The sequence below is a fragment of the Anas acuta genome, chromosome 2 (assembly GCF_963932015.1).
Source record: "Anas acuta chromosome 2, bAnaAcu1.1, whole genome shotgun sequence".
NCBI lineage: Eukaryota > Metazoa > Chordata > Aves > Anseriformes > Anatidae > Anas > Anas acuta.
In genome coordinates, this window is record NC_088980.1 from 109,354,611 (window position 1) to 109,376,145 (window position 21,535).

General features: G+C 43.6%; 1 protein-coding gene and 1 long non-coding RNA gene across 10 annotated transcripts in view; both read right to left on the reverse strand.

The window, feature by feature from the left end:
• PIEZO2 (piezo type mechanosensitive ion channel component 2) overlaps positions 1 to 4,566 on the reverse strand; it is a 310,777-nt gene extending 306,211 nt beyond the window's left edge. For 4 of the 9 annotated variants that reach the window (XM_068671651.1, XM_068671648.1, XM_068671650.1 and 1 more), the window contains exon 1: positions 4,095 to 4,555. In XM_068671651.1, coding sequence (XP_068527752.1) covers positions 4,095 to 4,158 — 64 coding nt within the window. In that variant the 5' untranslated portion in view covers positions 4,159 to 4,555. Of the gene's footprint in view, positions 1 to 4,094 lie in introns of all 9 variants that reach the window. The other 5 variants (XM_068671657.1, XM_068671649.1, XM_068671652.1 and 2 more) reach the window with 5 other exon arrangements.
• Positions 4,567 to 6,389: 1,823 nt separating this feature from the next.
• LOC137850989 (uncharacterized) lies at positions 6,390 to 14,520 on the reverse strand. The gene is made up of 4 exons (XR_011092937.1): positions 14,414 to 14,520; positions 7,395 to 7,547; positions 7,152 to 7,286; positions 6,390 to 7,026 (listed from the first exon to the last, which is right to left on the reverse strand). It is a non-coding gene; the product is annotated as an uncharacterized lncRNA (long non-coding RNA).
• Positions 14,521 to 21,535: the final 7,015 nt, after the last annotated feature.

A 21,535-nucleotide genomic window follows, 5' to 3' on the forward strand; every position in this document is an offset into this window, starting at 1 on the left:
ACATCACCTCTACAGGCTGGCACAAAAATCTCTCCATCACCTGAAAACTACAACACAACATCATATTGTACCACCGTTTTTAAACGGCTACCTCCAAGCACCCAAACAATAATAATCAGACCATGACATAGATCACTATCTTTGTGGACTTGCTTCAATACTAGGGAGTTGTCTAAATTATTCTGTCTATAGAAAAAGTGCAGAGTAACAACTCAAAGCATCAAAGCATACAGAGAGGCACTGCATTCTGAAATACTCTTTAAATACATAATTTGAATAGTATTTGCGTACCTGCTAATGATTCAGTACAGGTATTTCCCCTCCAAAGCTCTCACCAATACTTGTTAATTTGGGGATAGAAGCCAAAGAGCCCCAAGCACACTAGAACCTATTTTTACCTTCCAAGACAGAAAAAGCACCTTGGTCTACTTGGCCATGCTCATGACGCACATCCAACAATTGACTGCTGTTGAAAAAATATTGCGTATGCTTTTAAAATGTTCAACGTAACATCTGTTTAGGGCCTGAGTAGATGATCATTCTGATTCATTCAATATCTCTGATGAATCACACACACTGAAAGGATAAATAAAAGCAATTCCCACTATCTACCAGGAGTTCAAAGATTTGGCTTGAAGACAAGTGAAAACTTCCAATTAATAGCTGAACTCTGTCTCCTACAAGAAGTCTTTGAACTATTTTCTTCTTACCTGCTGTCACTTACCAAACACTAATGCCTGTACTCATCCCCTAAAACAAACAAACAAACAAAAAGCACCACCACAAAAAAAAAAAAAAAAAAAAAAAAAAAAAAAAAACATCCTACAGTTCTTGCCTCATCTTGGTCAAAATTCCAAAGTTCAGAAAAATAGTGCAACTTCTGGGAAGTGCTTGGGCCAGGCAGCTAACTTACCAAAGCCGATTTGCTGGTAACGTGCAATCCAGCAGCATCAGTCAAAACCTAGAGAAAGCTGTTCTCTCTAAGCGTTCTTTATTTCAGGCATCCCATTTGAAAATAATAATATTTTCCTTAAAACAAAACTAATGAATTGTGTGCAAAGTAAAACAATTGGAAGCAGAATAATCGAAAATTGTTTTCAAGTGATGTAAACCACAATTTTGTGGTTCAAGTCTTTATAAACCAAGGAAAGCAATTAGCAAAAGATTGTTCTGATGTTTTACTTCAGAGACAGACAAATCACGTTTTGCACATTTGAAGTTTATGTAAGTAACAAAAGAGAACAAGTTTATGCTAACTTCTAAGGTTTTTTTTTTAAAAAAAAAAAAAAAGAAAGAAAGAAAGAAAGCCCACCAATTGCACCAAAAGCTCTTCTTCCCCCTTTTCCTCACAGGTTATTATTTGTTTTTCCAGCATTGTACTACCACGACACAGGAAAATATCACATCGCACTAATCTTACTGAAAAAACAACAGATCCAAATCCCTGTCTTATTGCAGAGCACAGTACTTCATTTGCAAAGAGGTTTCATGATCCTGTGAGTTGTCCTCTAAGCTCTAGGTTCACATCAGACTGAACGTAAGATTTTGTCATGAAAATTACATGATGGTGGATCAATTTTGAGGTCATACAGCTACAGGCAACTTTTCAATCTCCAAAGTCGTTCATTTTGCACATTTTAAATTTCCTGTTTTCACTAGCCGCTCAACACACATCATTCTTGTGCTTTAAATGAAGTCATCTAGGCTACCCTGCACAAGATGACACTTCAGCACTACAGATCTGATCTTAAAATATTCTGACAATGAATTGTGTTTTCTCAATTACGTGACATTAATCCATGCTTGGAAAGTATTTCATACCAGCAAATATTAAATACTTTATTTGAAAAGTAAATAAAATTAAATACTAAAATATCAAGGAATTAAAGTCTTAAACATTTTTAAAGACTCGTATTTCAGCTTTGCAGATGTGTTATTTTTAATGAGTTTGCCCCAGCTGCTATTCCCGTCCACACACCTCGTCAGGGCTCTCCAAGCTAGTTAGAAACCCAAAAGCAAATTCTACCACGATAAGAAACTACAGCAATCCATCATTTTAAATCACACACACAGATCCTGAACAAAATGCAAAGCTCCGCTTTTTGGCACAGCTGCACACATCTACTGCCCAGACAGGAGCAGGAGACACAAGGCATCACTCTGCGCAGTGAGTCCTTGTGGCAGCTTTTCAGCTCCGGATGTAACCTCACCTTAAGTCATACAAATAACCATCATTCTGATATATGAACTCTAAAGAGCCTTTTTCCAGAAGCCCACGAAGCACTTCTCTGAAGCTTTGGAAAGGAGGAGAGCATTGGCTCAGGAATCGCTCAGGTGCAGACACAGAAGTGGAGCAGTGAAGTAGCTGAACTAGGCTTCACCTCAGAAAACACTCTGCTAAGGGTTTGCAACGGGAAAAGGAGCAGCACCTATTGACATAGCACATTAAGGCACAAAAAACTGAAGGAGATCACTAGGTCCAAAACCTCTACAGAAGGGTGTCTGTTCATATGCAAGCCAGGAAGTCCCTCCTTCAGGGTTTACATTTCAATTAATCTTCACATGAAGGTGACTTAAGACCATAAGCAATTTTTGACATCAGCTCTCATCCATGGAGGTCTTACTGCAATGCGAAAGTACCTCTGCATTACCGAGTACCAGGAATCAGGATGGCAAAACAATTTTATCTAAACTTCTTGTGATACAGAAAGAGATTAGCAAGAACCACAACATAAGCAAGCACCTGACAGGAAAACCCCTCTACTACTGTAATACCTCAGCTAGCTATTATGGTGTAAGAGACATCAACAAAACTCCCCTCGACACAATTTAACTTCTAGAATCTTTCCTTCTCCCCACATGGCTTTCCAGCCAATTAATTCATCCTCATCCACAAACCACTCATCTTTAGTGAGATTAAGGAAAACACGGACAGGGCCTGACAGGTTTCAAACACAGGGGTGCCCTTCGCCTTGCCCTGGCACGGGGGGAATGCCTGGTGATACCACCCTTGGCATTCAGCGTTGCCTGCCTCCTGCCCCATCCACCACCCAGCTCCAACCACACGCCGGCCGTGTTGATGCCCACTCATACCCCATTGATGCAGGGATGGATGGCCACGAAGCTGGTGGGATCCCACTCCAAGGGGCCTGGGGAACCGCAACCAAGCCAAGAGCTGGGCCAGCCAGCTGCACAGGGGCCTGGAGCTTCAGAAATGGGGTGTAGGCACTGGTCGTGGGCTGCAAAGCTGCGTCCATCACCCCCTCCGTCCCACCCTACCTACAGCCTGCACTCCTAGGGCAGCTGCCAGTGGCCTTCTTTGGGGAGCATGCTGAGGACACCCTGGGGAGGGGCAGCGGGGGGCACCCCTCAGGGAAGGAGATGCTGGGATGGCGAGGCCACAGTCAGGCCATCACAGAGCTTCTCCAGGGCCAAGTGTGGGGCCCAGGGGGGTCTTCCCAGCCCCTGCTTGCCCCCTCCTGCCCTGTGTCCACCCCAGCCAGCAGCAGCCTGAGCAGCAAGCGCAGCACTGAAGGCAAAGCTCATCGTCCTGCTGACCGAGCAAGCAAGCGGTGCTTTATTTGAAGTTGTATTTTCGAATTACGCGGAGGGCACAGATTAATAATATTAGCATATCCACCCACGGCTGGGCACCGCGGCTCTACGTCCAAAAATAATCCCTGCTTTGGCCAGCTGCCTGCTAAGTAAGGCGCTTTAACAAACTGAAATTTCAGTCTATAAACAAAATAATAATAATAATAAATAAAAAGAGCAACCAACTCCCCCCCGCAAAGCTCCGCGAATTTGGGAATTTGGGAATTTCCCAAAACGGCCGCGAACGGGAGCGGGGCGGCCGCCGGGAGCCCCCCGGCCCCGGCTCTCCCGTCCCGGCAGCAAAATCCACGGCCACCGGCGCAGGGAATAGCAGCGGCGGTGTAAGGGATAAAGACAGGGTTGGGGAAAGGGGAAGGAAAGTTTGTCGCGAATATAAAGCAATTCGGCAGCAGCCGCCGGGGAGGAAAGTGGAGCATCCCCAGAGCAGCCGACCCGCGTCCCGGGGCCGGAGGGACAGACAGACGGACAGAGGGACGTACCGGCAGCCAGGCACACGGGCAGGAGCAGCCTGAAGGTGAGCCCGCACAGCACCTCGGTGGCCATCGCGCCGGGGCGGGTGTGTTTGGAGGGGTCTCGGCCGGCCGTCGAGCCGTCCCTCGCTGCGCGCCACCGCCGCTCCTAGGTCCCCCCGTGCGCGGAGCCGCCGCGGCGGCGGAGCATCGCCCGTCCCCTCCTTCCCCTCCTCGCCTCCGTCTCACGCCGCCCGCCGCATCCCCGTGCGGGCGCACACACGCACACACGCCCGCCCCCTCGGGGCTCCGCGGCGGCGGCAGCAGCAGCGCGGCCCCCTCCTCGCCCGCCGCCCCGACGGCGCGCCCCGAGCCGCTCAATGAAACGGCCCCGAGCTCCGCCCCGACGGGGCCGGGCCGGGCCGGGCCGAGCCGAGCCGGGCCGCCAGGGGGGCGGGCAAGGCGCTGCCGCCCCCCGCCCCCGCCCAGGTGGCCGCGTTGCCCGCACCCGGGGCTTGGCTTTTCCTCCTCCTCTGTGGCTGTCCTTGCTTGAAATTTCTTCTGGTTTTCCACTTTTTTTTTTTTTTAATTATTATTCCTTTTTTTTTTTTTTTTCTGGAGTGGTTTTCTGTAAATCGCCCGCTTCCCGCCCCAGGTTGCGGCAGCGCGTTTGGGTGCGCAAAGCAAATTGTCGCCTGGAAGGGAAAAAAAAAAAAAAAAGAGAGGGAAAGAAAGAAAACAAGAAAGAGAAATAGGTCTGGAATGCATCTGACTTTTCTGGAAAGCTTCTTCCCCCGCGATGGTGTGAGAGCGCTGTGGGTTTAAAGGGGCAGTTGGCGGCTCAGCTGGCGTGTCCCCGGGTGCGTGCCGAATAACCCTAACAGTTTGGGTTGTACAACGATGCTACAAAGGAGAGAGTTGTTAATGGTATTATTAACGCAGATGAAAAGGCCACTTAGGCTTGGGCAGTATCTCGTAATTCCTCCCACTTAGACGAGTCCAGTGCAGACAGAAGCCCCTTGTTGCGGGAGCACCCTCACACAAGATCTGGAGCAAGAGAAAGCGGGTGCCGTGCCCCTGTGGTGCTGAAATCCCAGGGCTCATCCTTGATGAAGGACCTCAGCCAGGCTTGCTACAAGCCTTAAATATGCTCTCGGAGTCCTGGCTTATTGACTTTATTACTTAAGAATCTTTTCATGTGCTTTTTGTTTATTTTTATTTATACACTGTTTTTTTGTTTTTTTTCTAAGAGTCATACAGACACTGCCCTCTCCACCTTCAGCAGAGATCCTGCTGAAGCCCCCAACAGCAGGACACTCGTGAAAGGATGCAGCCCGAGGCCATGGCTCTCTCCCTTCCCATATCTCATCCCTCTGTGGCTCACCCCAGCATCTTCACCGCAAACTAAGCCTGGGCATTGGGTTCCCAAACTGCTGGCATGTGTTTCAGCACGCAGTGGCCTTTGTGAGCTTGCTGAGTGGCCCAGTCTGTAGGTGGCAGAATATGAGGCTTGCATAGTGCTCAGCCTGCTAATGAACCATCTCACCAGCCCCTGGTACAGCCAGCCCCAGAAGTGCTTTTAAGAGCATGGGATCTGTCCCGAGAACAAGCTGCTGAGGAACATCTCTCTCCTTGCCCTGGAGGCCACAAAGCAAGCAGTCAGGACAAAGAGTCTGTGTGTAGGACACATGCAGAGCTGAAATATTCTGTCCACTTTGGCAGCACATTTTCAGGTATCGATTGGCTTTTTGTTTGTTTGTTTTTATTGGGTTGTCCAGATTCCCTGAAGCAAGGATAAAGTATTCATTACTTTTACAGTATGGTTACCAAATTGGTTGCTCCTGAAACACGGCTATTATTCTAATGTTTGGGAAATAATTAGCCAGTTTTCGATACTTACCGTTGACAAGGTATGAAAAGTGGAGTTACAATGCATGTATTGAATGGCTCATTAACTTCTACGAGACTGCTGATCTGCTGCAAAATTTGTGCAGCCGCAGTGCCACCTTTTGGCTAAATCGCCTTTTGTGTAAATTACAACATTTCTTCCCAACAGCTGCCGGGAGTTAACTGTTTGCACACACATCGTTCTGGTAGGACGACAAGACATCCATCCTCCAACCCTACCTCCGTGGTAGAAAGAAGTACAAAAAATACATCACGGCCTTACTGATGAGTGCGTACACGTTCAGTCATCCAGCTGTGGGCAGGACCAGAAAATGTGTTATCCTGAGAATTGGAGGAGCACTATTCACCAGCATGGAAACAATAAAGCATAGGATTCTGACTAAAATATGCAAAACAGAATGTGAAATTAAAGTACGGAAAAAAGTATCTGTTGAATGAAATGTATATAAAGCGACTCCCAGTAGAGAATCATGTCTCGAGGATAGCCGGGAGTTTATTTAACTGATAACTGTTTAGCAAGTGACATGGAAAGCAATTTCAAGGCAAAGCAGAAGAGCTTCTTCTCCTTCCCTGAGGACACACCACTTAGTGAAAGCACATTGTGGGCCACACAGGGTTTTTTTGCCCTCTGCGAAGCAAAGGAAATTGCCAGGCTCCGAGAACCGTCCTGCGCACAGCACATGTGTTAGCAGTGATCTCACCACTGAGCAGCACTTTTTTCCCTTCCTTTCAGCTCCCAGGACCTAAGACCCTCACCACCAGGTGTGTGACACACACCTCAGGTGAAAACATTTCAGCACTGGGGAGGATGAGGAGGCCTTGCTGATGACAGGGAAAAAAAAAATAAAAATTATAAAAGAACAAACTCCAGCCACAGAAAGCTTTGTTCCACCTTACCTCATCGCTTTTCTTGTAGCAATAACTCGGGGGAATTTGGGGAAAACATTGTCTCTGCTTCATCCAATATGCAAAACGAGCTGCAGTTATCAGAGTTCAGTGGCCAAGAAGAATGTTGGGGAAAAAAGAAGTCCAGTATATATTGTGTCCACTGATCCTATTAGGTAGAACGTAATCAATCACTATTGCTGATTGAAATTCACTGCATTAACTGGCTGTCTTAAACAGTCCTGCCCAGAAACATCCTTTAATCACTTCAACTATCTTATTTCTTTGACTCACCTGTAGAAAGAAGAGGTAAGGCATTAAGTCCCATCAAAGCAGGAAAAATTCCTGAAGCCTTTTCAGGACAACCATGGCAGTACAAGCTGTTTTGTATTTGTTATTCTCACGATATGAGAGTCCTGCTTTGGGGACCTGAGGGGAAGAAAATGACTTTAACATTTACAGACACGATTAACTGGAGTGTTTTGCCTCTTGATCCTTGCTGTCTGAGACTACAGTGAAACATGGTACTCCTCCTACCTGCTCTGGAAGCCCTTCTCATCTCACGCTCAGTCCTGTGAGCAGCCAGAGCAGCAGCCGGCACACCAGGAGCCATGCCAGTCGGTTTTTCAGCTTGGTTCGCATTCAGCTCTGACTTAAGCTGTTATTTGTTCACTTCCAGCATGCAGTCAGCTAAACTTCAAGATAACATGCAAGTTCAGTTCTGGTTCAAGAAAAGTTAAAGAGAAAAACAAACAAACAAACCACAGTTCAAACCTATTTTGTGTTCAGAGTCAGTTTAACTCCCCTGCACCAGCCCTAGGTCATACTTATTTTATCTTCTTAAATAATGAGCTTGTCTTGCCTCACAATAAGGAAATTCATCCCACTCCAACATATGCTGAGTAGGCACCCTCAGAAATATTCACCTGCCCCAGCAGAACAGGCAGTTCCCTATGAGCCCCAAATTTCTCCTCTGCTTGATTTATCTTCCATTCATTATCCCACAACTTCACCACTCACTTCAGCTGACTGGACACAGGGTCTGCAGAAAGCTCTCTACAATCAGATGCATTGCTATAGGTCTGACGTTTTTTCCCTGCTGTCCTTTGTTAAGCTTCCCTCTTCGTGGCACAGCGTCTGTCTAGAAATTTTGTCTCGTGCAGTAAAAATCTGCTGATAGAAACCTTTGTAATTAAAATGCTAATGTTGACTGCTGGCCTTGTTCTGCATGGTTATACAACCTGACCGGTTAGAAAGCAGACAAACATTATTAGCATTACCTCAGAGTAACGTAAAACACAGTAGGAGAGATCTGTCACACAGAAGCAATCCTGGTTTAGTCACATTTTGTAGGACACCAAACCCAGCAAAATATATCCAAACGATACCTCGAGGTGCCATTAACTGTAGCTGCAGTAAGAATTTAAAGCTGTTCCTGACGACTGAACACTTCCATATGTATGAGAAATGAATCATTAGCATTCCTAATGAATCATTAGAAAAAATGGTGTTATCTTTTTTTATTTGGTGGTCGGTGCAGAGGACTAACAGGACAGGGCTGCTGGCTGAACCACTGGAAACACATCCCGGGGCTCCCCGCATGCATTGCGTGACTGGATCAATACCGCAGAGGGCTCTTGGAGATCCATTAATGAGGGAGGCTGAAGGAGGAGAAATGAGAGGATGACCTTCTTGGGCAATTGTGACATTTCATAGCTGTAAATCTACTCAGATCTGGAGGAATTATGTTTGCTCATTTCAAATCAAATAAGTTACAGCAGTTGAGCCATGGTTGTGTCTGATTGCAAATTTCTTTATTTATTTTGTTTTGGTGGAATAACAAGTATAGGATAGTCCCTGCAATGGAGCATTATTAGCAGTGTTGATAATTTCTCACTAGATTACTAGTAATTTAAGTTTTCAGAGGCAGGTGATGCCAAGGAATTTTAAGCACCATTCCTCGGTGGTGTACAAAGAAAAGTAGAAAAAATAATTCTAATTCAATGTGCCTGGTTACCTGCCTGTGTGTAATTACATTTGAAATGGAAAGAATTTTGAAAAAGATTGTCCAAATTCTGAAAGAACCATTTAATAAACAATAAACTATGATTTTTTTCCCCTGCGTGTTAAGAATCCAAACACGAGCAAGGACTCTCAAATAACAACCAGGCATGTCACATAATTAAAACTGTCTAGTATAAGATCATAACTTGTTGAAATTCATTTTCAATCTGAAGAAACCACAAGCAATAAACATCCTATTCGTCACTGAATAGGAGTTAACCATTTAGGATATTTGTTAAATGCATTTTTATTTCAAGTGTAGTTTTAAGAAAATCTTAAAACAGGACTGGAACCATGACATGAAATACAATTACTCTTGGTTATATTCTGTGAGATTATTGGCTTGACTCTAGCTAATTGTAAAGTGATAACTGTGGGATGCAATGAAGCAGTTCCAAGACAGTCCTACGCAGATTGCTGTAAACATGCAGCTATGCAGTAGATCTGAGCTAGCTGGAATAAAAACATAAAACATTTCTCTGGACTCCTTTGGTAATGGCTGTAAACTTTGCTCTGCTGTTGTGGTGATGTAAATTATATTCGGTTTGGTAGCCAGGGAGAGCTGGCCCCTCACATCACAGGAGCACCATTGCAGTTTACACTTTTGCTGGCTGCATCAGCTCAGACCAACAAGAAATGAGGCTGAGCAGATCCCAGAGCACACTGAACCAAAACCAGAATTCTCTACGGGGCAGTATAACAGTAAAATAATAGATTTATGACCCAAGTGAAAGAGCAGACATCACTGCACACACCTGCGTTTCAGCCAGAACTCCTTCCTCCAGCTGAGCCTACGCAATCAAGGAAACCACCAACTCCTCCAGGTCCTTAGTTCAAGGCCAGTTTAGGCTGACTGTGATTGAAATGCATCATCCCTGATGGCCAGACAGTGGGCAGCCATGTCCTCCCAAATGCTATTCCTCACTCTCTTGGGGCTGGCAGGCAAGGAGCACTCCCTTTCAAGGAGATGTTGAAATGCCCAAGGGTCTGTTTTTGGCATCCCTTCATCCCTTCCACCTTATGCCCCCCTGCCATTCTGCAGAACCTGCTACTGCAAACCACTCTCTCAGAAAGGACTGGAGAAGGACAGCCTCTCCTCTTTCTTCCCTTTAAACACACACTGAAAAAGTCCTCTTGAACAGTATTCAGTCTCAGTCATTGCTGCTGCAGGCACTTTACAGGGAAACAAAAGCATTAGAGACAATTCTGGTAATGGAGACAGCGACTCAAAGATTGCAACATCCAGCATGGGAGTATATGCTTTGATGCCCTACAACTGCAAGGCCTAGAAGAGACCATTCAACTACTGGTTTTATTTGCAATATTTCCTATTAACACAGAACTCCTTGCACACTGTGGACACAGTCCTTCCTCTCTCCCCCTTTCTCATTTTCCATCCTTGCAGAATGAGCCCTCATAGGGGCTGACCTTAGAAACTACAGGAGAAATTGGGCTGGGACAAAAGTGGCAAAATGAGGAGAAGAGAAGAGAATGGCTTTGTGTGCTTTATCCTTGTCTCTGGTAGGAAAGAGGGAGTCAAGAAATAGGAGAAGAAGCCAGCGGATGAATAGCTCCAGGCAAAAGAGAGAAGTACCTGGCAGGGTTGCTCTGTGAAGCAGCGTGCTTTTAAAAATAATTTTTTAAACTAACATATTTGGATAGGGGTATCTGTCCCCAGAGCAACCAACAACGGAAAAACAAGTAACAATAATTTTCCATTCCAATGACCAGTGCTATAATTAGATAATAACGTTAGAAATTTAGTCTACTTTGAGGTGAAAGGTGAAAGTCATGCACACTGCCTGACAGCCACAGAAAAAAAAAAGTCACTCTGGTAATCGACTATTTCTGAGGTCAGACAGATATTGCTGTAGTGGTGAAAATTCAGCAACTCTGACGAGTTATCACTGAGTGAAGGAGATAGCTTCGAGCTGAGCTCTCAAAAACCCTGTCACACCACCAGCTGGACAGACAGCCACTGCTCCCAGCCTTGGCGGCCTGGATGATGGGCACGGACCACAAGTTCCCAGCCAAAGAGTCAAAGCTGGCAAAGGGCAAGCCCCTCAGCTAATGTGAGATAACCTGTAATGCCACAGCTTGTAATACATCTTTTTCATAGCGCAAGAGGGTAAGCATGTCTTAGAAAAACATTGCATTCATTCATAAGAGAAAGAATGCCACTGGAAAAGGAATATAAAACTTACGCAACACATGACTGGAGCGCAGAGGATGTTTTTTAGCTGATCTGATGGCAGAGGCACCATAAAAATAAATATATCTGCATCCAAATTGCAGGGCTCTGAGTTTGGATCTCCCTGGTCTGGCTCCAATACTCTAGCACCATCTCACCAATCCTCAGCCCTCCCTCTTCCTCAGCCTGTGTTATGGTCCAGGCAAAAAGAAATCCAGGTACATGGGCTGGAAAAGAACAGTGGTGTCTTCCAGTTACAAGTGGCCAGGGAAAAAGGGATGCATCAGCACCATAGCAAGCCCTAGATCATGGGATCAAATTGTTTTGAAAGAAGCCTAATTTATAGTTTTTTTTGCTTTAAAAAAAGCTCATTTCTAAGCCTTAATTCGGACACCAGTTTGATTCGGCATTGTGCTACAGACTGAACAATAAAAATGCAAAGAATCTAAAATATATAATCCCATGGTCTGAGGTTCGAACTGAGACTTAGATGCCCTGTTGATGCAGGCGTGTAACCAGGGAAAATATTTTGTATCCCACACAGGCATCCCCAAACTGGTTTCATAAAAAAAAAAAAAAAAAAAAAAAAAGGCGGAATTTCAGATGCAGCACTATTTTTAGTGTTTCGTAGCTAGTGGAGGTTCCTTTCACTGCTTCTGAGACTTTTGGATCATTATCCAGAGAAGTCAAACTTTCCATTTGCGTTATAGACAGAGCCTAAACAAAACGTTTCAGATTCCATTCTGGGAATAGATACTTTACTCTAAGCATTAAGGATCTGTACCCACTCTGGTACCTTTTGTTATGCTAACCCATTAGCTCTGTATTTTTGTTTTCCAATTATATTTCTGCCCTCAAAATTACAAAAATCTTTCTGAAAATAAAATAATAGTAACTGAGCACACTGCTGGGCCCACCCAGTAAAAATAGAAATGCATGTTTTGATATATCAAGTGGATTCAATTTGTGAGTACAGTTCATTATCACTCACTCTGGGGTCAAGTCAGAGGAGCACAAGGGGCTCTGCAGTACCAGACACTAATATTGTTGTGCAGTGCTCTGCTTGCATGGGGTTTATAAAACAAATGCTCAGGTTTGTTTTTTGTTTGTTTTTCCCTCTGCAGAGGCAGGTGCTGGCATCGAGGCTTGGCACACGTGGCAGATCCATGGAGCACCTGCCTACAAGTGTCACAAACTGCAGCAACACAGGCATAAGCTGCTGCATCCATCCCACTCCTGCAGGGCTTGTATGGGTGGTTGCCAGACCCAAAACAGGCACATCGCATCAGCAGTGAGGCCAGAGCATCTGCTCCACCACACCTTCTGAGGTGCTTGTGCTGCTGCGCAAACATCTGCCCACATGTTGATTTCTTTGATTATTGAAGGGGGCACCCATACAGACTAGATCTGCAATCAGTCTGAAGTACAAATGCCCTACAGATATTTTCACCATTCAACTTGGAGCCCAATCTTTCTATAAAGTTTACAGAGAGCAGCTGGCACCTCCAGAGGGCAATCCAGAGCATATAACTACGTGGCAGCTGGGCTCTTATTTGGGGAGTGCGGGATTTTTCTCTGAGGGTGCTCATCTCTCCCACCACTAACTCCTTAGCAAGACTAGGGAGGTGACAGTGAGCCTATCACAGGCCCCTATAGGCAGAAGGGGTGGTAAGTACAGCAGACTGCCAGGAACCCCAGCTGATTCACAGTAGCATCTATTGCCATAATGTTTTCCATCATTATAGAGCCCAAATACCTGACATTGAGCTGTGCAAATACCTCATTTTCATCCTTGTCTTTCTTTGGTCAACTCAGCTCAGCTGGAAAATCAGCACATCTGCCACAAAAAACTGCAACAGTGGAGGACAACAGGTTTTGATCAGCCCACAGCAAAATACACAATTAGTTTTGACATTAAGGGAATTCTTGAATTTAGAGCCAACTTTCCTATTATGGAAACCTCAATTCTGTGGTATAGCATTATCTAAGTGTGTATTTTGTCTGGATAAACAGGGTGATTATTGTAATTTTTGAAAAACTATGCATGGACATTCGGAAGACTGCAAATGGTCAACATCCCACGTATGAATCTCATCATGTAATTCACATTCAATTCCTCTTCATATTCAGAAAAATCCCAAGTGGTTATGAAGATCACAGTCACATTTTAACTAAATATCAGTTGTATTATTCTGTAATCAAGACAAACAGGTTGCTTGTACCTTTTGGCCTTGACCTGGGGCTCATGCCTCTAGCACTACGGTGAGATATCTGACCGATATATTTACTCTGAAGTGAATGAGTCCATTCAAATCTCACACAGATTGGAGGCAGAACTGAGTTTTATTGTTCTTGGGACAAGGAAGAAAGATCTGCTCCTTTCCTTAGGATGCGGATGCCCTTAACTCCTCATGTCCCTTACACATGCAAGCATACCTGAGAAGGATGTCTTTCCTCTTTTTCCAATCCCTTCTATGTATCTGCAAAATACTCACAAGTTGCTTTGCAGTGGTTACATTTCAGGCTGTTCTCCTCTCCCTATTTTTCATACCCTTATCAAAGTGGCTTCTGTTCATTTGCAGAGTACGGAACTGAAACCTATGGGGGAGGATAAGAACTCTTTGGCTGGGATTAAATTTTTTAACAAACATATGGTGCATGTCTTTTTGCAGATGAAAACATGCTAGATAAGAAGAATGGTCATCAGTTTCTATTTCAAGAAATTTTTTCCCTTATTTTTTTCCTGTCTGCTTTGTTTTTAAGTTTCTCCTTTACAAAGAGAAGCTTTTACAAAAACATTAATCAAGCAGCGCATTGTAGAACTTAAAACAGCACAAAAAGCTGTGAAATTACTCTAAAGCATCTTTCAATAATAAAGCAGCTATTACCAGTATAAAAATCATGGCTGGTATAGTTATTAAACCACAGTTGTGGGGAAAATGCCTTGGGCTTAATTCAGGTCTCCCATTTAAGCACGCAGTTTCAAAGCACTCTAAAAATAGGAGGCGAATTCCCTATGTCCCATGTTTGGTTTGTACTTTCCCTGCGCACAGGCTTGGAGTATTTAGTGAAATGCATGCTTCTAAATTAGTGCAGAGCTTGCAGATCCCAGGGTTTACTCTTACCTGAGAGTAAGAAAGTCAGGATCAGCATACTCAAGGCTGAAGACCAATTATTACAAGCCAATTCTTCCCTCATGAACAAACTGATCAAGCACTTGCAGTCCTTTTGCATGTCAGTATGAAATAAATACCACCTGAGTGCTATTGCATATCTAGGAGGGGAACACGCCATTCCTCACCTCCGCCATGATCTGGCTCGTTTGCATTGGACAGGACAGGGTTTGTTTCAGGTAGATGTCTCTGAGTGTCCCCTCTTCTGTACTCAAATGCAGATTTGCAGCTAATGCCCACCTAAGTGCAGGTGCCAACCATTAAGGCACATGGGTAGCACATGGGAAGGAGGAGTGTCTTCAAGCCAGAGTTCAATCTCCAAGCGAACAGCTCTGGGCAATTGTGCCTATCCACAGTAAGCTGCTGTGACAAGGCACAAAAGATGCTGATGTGACCAGAAGTCATACTGTACCAGCCATATTTGTACCAGGGCTGCAAAATCCAGGGTTACAGTAAGGGCTACATTTATATTCCTGAAGAACTTTTACTCAGAGACCATCTAGTCAAGATCACAAGACAGGAATGGTTTAGCCTTGACATCACTGGGTAATTCTAAAATGGAAAAGGGTTTGTTGTTTTTCTCCTTCCCTCAGAGAATTATTCTCAATATTTTTAAGGAACTGTCATTTCCTGTAAAATAATGTTTATGGTGGCAGGCTCTCAGTCTTTCTGGTATTATTTTTTTTTTTATTTTTTTTTTTCACGGGGTTATTATTTATCGTAGCTGTTCTTTGTTCTCTTTTCTGACTTGGGGACACAGGGCTGCCCCATGCTTTTTAAAACTGCACAGATTTTACAGTAGAGTGGCTCTGAGTCACTTCAATCTATTTTAATAGATGCTGAAAATGCCATCAAACCCTGGTGTCCATTTAAAGAGATTGAAGTATGAACATCAAAGGAAAAGGACTTTGCCTCTTTCCATGCGCTTATCCCCCCCCCAAAAAAAAAAAAAAAAAAAAAAAAAAAAGCATCAAGCATTCCAGCAGCCGTGACACCAGAATACCCTCTGTGAAATGATATTAGCTGCCTTTCAGGTGTGTTGTTTTTTTCTTAGACATTCCCATAGCCACCCCACATCCTGATCACCATTAGGCCCATGCAGATGGGAGGTGTTCAAGTCACACACCATTCACAATTACAGTATATATACATAGTGATGCTAAGGATGCTGACATTACATCACAAATTCTTAGCATCACGTGGCTTAGTTCCATCTCTGCCTCCTATCTTCTGGATGAAGCTGCTGCCTTGTTGTAAACATAAGGCAATAGCACAACATCAGAATTTAGATCTAGATCTAAATTTGCCTGAAGGAAATTGAACCAGCATGCAGAGTTAATTCTGACCAGAAACCAACAGAATAAATGAGCATGTTTCTGAGAATAAGGAAACTGTCTCGGCATTTGGGAATCTTCTGGGCTGAAAAAGGAGCAAAAGGAAATTATTTGACCTGTTCACCATCCTCATTAGGAAAGCACTTTCCAATGGCTGTAGAAAATTGTCAGAATCACTTGTGGTGGCAAAACGTGTACAATTTGGTAATGCAGTTTTGCGGTCACCACAAGGAAATCCCATGTCAACAATGACTTCAGGGAACGGGTTATGCCTCAAAGAGATGAAAGAAAGGAATGAAAGCCTCGAGTTCTGCCCATGCCCCAGGAGATAAAAAAATCACCAAAAGCATATTGTGACCAGCGACATACTGGGGCCAAGACATCGAGTGCGTTGGGTTGCAAAAGGTGCTGACAACATCTCTCCAGAAAGCGGAGTCAGGGAGAACACAGGCATAATATTCAGCTAGGTTTTCACTAGGAAACGCAGAGACAGCAGGCAGCATTCTCCCACATTCCCTCTGCTCTCTCTCACAGACACTTCCTTTGTCTGTACCAGCTGGGTTATTAACAGTATATTGTTTTTCATTCCACTTCTCCTCCCTTTGGGCTTCCTATACTTCTGGTCACAGAAAAGAAGGTAAATAAACCTTTTTAATTATATAGTCTGTCAGAATTTTTCCACGCTCACCCAATTTATTACATTTTTTGGTTCTTCAAATTTATTTTTAACCCCCCTTTCCCTTGCACTTAGCATTTTTCACTTCGTAAGTGAAAAAGTAAGTACCAATAGAAAAGAACAAAAGTAAGTACCAATAGAAAAGAACACAATCCATTCCCTGCAGAAACCCAGAAACAATTCTTTCAAGACACATTTTACGAGAATGTCTATTTTTTCCTTTGTATAGAGGAACTAATATTTCTACAGACCTGAGAAGTGGTCCAGAAGAGGCAGATATTTAGCCTTACCTTCCAGCTGTGCAAAATATTGGAGTTTTCACATCAGAGAAACAAATGCTTGGGTTACTTGTCGGATGACTTTCACAGAAGTAGAAAATCTATTTCTTACTTTCCAAGTGGACTTAAAATGTCACTAAGTTTAAACAGTTGATACTCCACAGACCAAATTCTGAATACAGAGGGAAAATATAATATGGTGTATTAGCTTCCAGACTAGCATTACTTCAGCTTTTTGAGCTAAGTTGAATCGGTGCTGAAATGTGTATTGCTGTATGACTGGAGAAAAACAACAATCCTAGCCTTGGGGCATTTTAAACATAGGCTGTGGAGTCAACTCACATAATAAGCACAAAGACAGTTTCTGTGCTAAACAAGAAGTGGATTCCTTATTTGTAAGCATAATAGCTCTGATTTAGGCAAGATCAAATAGTAGGTCCCTTCTAGATGTATGTGCATGCATATTTTCATTTGTTACATCCAGTTTTGGTTAACTCCTTCTGTGGTTACCCTTCCCTAAAACCACCTCTTCTTGTTTGACCTACTGTGCTGCCAGAGACTCAACCCTGTCTGTTTCACTCTCACCCACAGACACTTGGGAACACAACAAATCCTGGGCTACTGCTCTTGTTAATTCACTTTTCTGAGCCCTTTCAGGCTTTTTCACAAGGAAAAAGCAAACAGTGGAGAGAAATCGTTAAAAAAATGGAGATATCCAGTGGTTTATAGTTCAGTTCTCACAAACAACCTGGCCGCTGAGAGAAGAATAATGTTTAGCGTGCAAGAAAATTCTTGGAGAATGAGAAATTTAACATATTTTCGAGCAGTGTGAAAGAGCAGCTTTTCTCCTTTGGGGAAGAATATATAATCTTTTTGTAAAATCCTGATTTCATTTATATATACATGTATATATAATATTATTGAAATTTATACTTCTCCTGGTTGTATGCATATATATATTATTATAATAGTCTGAAAAAGTGATAACCTCCCCATATATTTTAAAATTCACCTAATAAAACAAGAGCTTACTGCTGCTAGCAGTGTTTAGGCCAACCATCTTATGACTGCATTAAGTATCAAAGATGATTTCGTGGTCCTCCTTCCTGCTTCCCTCCTCCTGGAGAGGCTGTTTGGCTATGGAGCCAAGGGCAATTCCCCCCCCCTCTAGAAACACGCTTACAAAGCCCAGCTCTCAGACTGATCCCACTCCTACCTTACTGTCAGCACTCCTGCCTGTACCCAACAAAATATTGCTTTTGGCTAGAAGCAGGAGGCAATGGAGGCTGAAAGCACCAGCCTACTCCTCTCCCTAAGGCCTTGGCATGCCTTTTCCTGCACAGTGTTCCCTATAACCACAGAGGGCAGAAGGAGTGACAGGGGGCTGCAAGTGCTTTTTTTAAAAATTACTTGTGAGTCTGCTTTGGTCTCCCTGCCCAAAGCTGCCTGGGATAATTGCTCCAGCATGGCTCTGAGGCCCAGCTCTGCCTGTGGTCACAAACAAGTGGTCCCCACGTGCCCCACTCCCTGCTCCCTGCCAGCCCGCAGCAGGCACTCCCTTCATTCTCAGTCTCAGCCTGCTGCACATTTCAAGACTTTTGCCAGAAGGGGCTAAGAGGCAGAAGATCACAGGCTGCTTACTCTGGTGTTCATAAGCCTGCATTTGGATACCAAAAAGGATCAGTAAGATCAGGAGCATCATGCTCAAGTGAAAATGAGCTCATTACATATATTGCCAGTCTTAACACATGCAAGAGATGTGCATGTGGCTTCACCCACCGATTTCAGAAGTGCTCATTGTGCTACTTCATGTATTGCTGGCCTTAGCCATGATGTCTGTGATCGCACAAGGCAACTTCCTACCCACCACTGGCATGGAAGGAAACAGATGCTCAGTGTGGTGGCAGACCCCTCCATGGCCAGGCAGAAGTGGAGGGAGCCTGAGCACTTACAGCACCCTCTACCAGAAACTATGGACTCACCCCTGAGAAGGCTTTCTGGGGCTGACAGTAGCAGGAGAGAAGATACTAGCCTAGCCATGATAGCAAGGAGAAGGGCCTCAACTGCTGATAAAACAGGAAAAAAAAAAACAAACCAGGCATTGCCCCAAATGTCACATGGGTGACACCAGCAACCTTCATTCAGAGCCTGAATGCAGTCGCAGAGTTGCATAAAATAAATCTCCTCAAGGTGAAAAGTTGCCCTATTCTTTAGAGGAGACCTCCCCCTCCAAGGGCCCAGGTATCTGCTATAAGTGCTATAGGCCGGCAGCGCTGTGGCCACCAAACACATGATCAAATAGGTTATTGTTGTGCCCATTGGAGCAGACTATAGAGAATTCACTGAATTTTTGGCTTTAGCCCCAGTCTTTTGGTGGAGGAGGAGGAGGAGAATGGCAGTGAATAAAAAATGTCTTGGAAACCAACTGGCTCAATAAGAAGAGCCTTGTAGGAGGCATAGAGTAGCTTATGCTCAGCGCTTGATTCTCCCCCTCTGCTGAATAATTTGACTGCAGAGCCCTTCCTGCGTGGTCAGGAATGAAATGCCGCTGCTGCCAGGCAGCCTGGGGGCCAGCCAGCTCCTACCCTGGCCTTCACAGGTTAAGAAGGCTGCAGGAGGCCTTCTGCTGTTTGGGTCTATTTTTAGAACAGGGGCTCTGCTTGCTGTCAGCGTCAGTGGGACGTATCTGGATTGTCAACAGGCAAGAAGATAACGTGCACTAACACCTTGCTCTTGTGGCACACACATGAATTTCTGTGGTGAAGTTCTTAATTTGAGGAACATTGAGAATGAATATAACAATTCCCTCCTCATGAGAAGAATCCTCATGTGAAGATGGACTTTAAAAACAATCAACCACATTGGGGATTCAGCTGTCTTCATGTACTGTTGTGTAAAAATACATGCACACAGTAACGATTTTGAGGCCTTTACTCTCCCTTTTACATTTTTGATTTCCTCAAGTAAGCAATAAAACCCAGAAAACAGGTAGTTTTTCACAACAACAAAAACAACAGGAGAAAGAGAAGTCATATTGTACCTATAAACTTGACATGAGACTAAGAATAAGCATGCTGTCAGTGTCCACTGAAAACCGAGTCCTAAGGACAAGAATGAGTTTATTACATACAGTGGTCAGTTCTCAGTAGCCCTTTGAGGTAAAGGTTTGGCAGGTGCTTACCTTGGGGAATTTGTCACCTTCACATGGGTGGAGACACCCAAGGTAAATCCAGGGCATCCATAGCAGTCCTACTAATATAGAACTGTGATTGTGCACAAAGAATACCTAGGTAGTGAAATCTGTCTTCACTGAGCTGCACAGGGACATAACAAAATAAAACCTAAAGCCTGCAGGTGAAATTATGCCATCACTGTAAACAACTTCTGTTCATAGTTGGCTGTTCTGGTACCTAATTTTAACTATTAAAAACTTTCCTATATCTGCTCTTAGGATACAGACAGAATCTGATGTCATTGCACCTAAGGAGCTGCACTAGGAAAACAAACACTCTTTCAACAAGTTGTAAGAGCCTCCAGCTGCCAATTATCAGGCTGAATCAATATAAATTAAGCACTGCCATTTCAGTCAATGCAGAAATGCACAATAATCCTGTCTCTGCAGGATAGCTTTGGTGCTAGGCTGTTGAAGCGTATGTCATACTTAGAGCACTCTACATCCTGAAATTCCCTAACTTCAGCGTCTCTTTTGAACTCACAAGTTGTAAGTGAAACCAACAAAAAGCTCTATTAAACATTATCCTTACCTAATTGAATATATTAGTTGTACACAGCAATTACGTTCTCCTTTTTACAGCACAGTAAAGCACTTATGGTACAATAAAATCTACCACACAGCGCTCAACAGCCCAGTGTGTTGAGCAATTCAGGTTTTAGTGCCTTGTGTAGGTTAGGAATTGATTTTAATTGCCTGGAATAAATCATACAGTCCTACTGTAGAGACCCTAGCTATTTCACAGACAGGGCTGGTTTTAAAACCCATATATTCATGAGGAATAAGAGGGAAGCAGGACAAAAAGAAAATCACATTCTGAAAATTTACTTTTGAGAGAGACAGATTTGAATGCTGTGCACGTTAGTCAGTACAATTATCACAAGCACACCAGTAAAGAAACCTATCTACATTACCACTGAACCTGTTAGACACTGCAATTGTTTAATGAACAACTTATGACAAACTTGACAAACTATGAGATGTAAAGCAAATTTGTAGCAGAGATAGACATTTCTTGTTTACGCATCCATCCTGCACTCTCTGCCCATTACAGCCATAAATAATACCTGCAAGCATTTTGCACGTATGTTTGGATTTAGAAAGTGTGTAAGATAGAAGCATTCTCTCATGAAGCCTGGTTCTCATTTGTAGATTTTCAGTGCCAACATAGATTAATCATTTGTCTTAGTATTAAATAAAATAAAAACAGAACCTAAAATAAAACCAAAATACCCTGTCATTAAAAAAAAAAAAAAAAAAAAAAAAAAAGTGTGCAAAGTTGAAAATGCACTTGGAGCTATTGCTCTAACTATTAAATTTCTTTATCAAATTTTTACCTCCAGAAAAAAATATCACCATTTCAAAGGGGGCAACTGAAGAGGAAATGGCCTACGCATAATTGTGAGCAACCACCTAACTTGTGCATTAATGGTGATACCTTTCTTCCTCTACACGAACACAGCCGTTCCTGAGGAATGGGCAGACTAGGAGAAAGAGATTTGCACCTTGTGTCTTCAAACAGCTACATCCCAAATCTAGGTCCACTCAATATTGATTTGCCTTTTGTACAAATATTGGTCCTGACACTTAACTTCTGCAGGAGTAAACTAGATGTCTTCAGCACGGCTACATTTTGATGTCTCATGATAATTTGCCTGAGGAAGAAGCAGAGGACAAGCACTCAGATACAAGGGAAATGACTTTAATGTAAGAGTCAAAAGCAACATGCA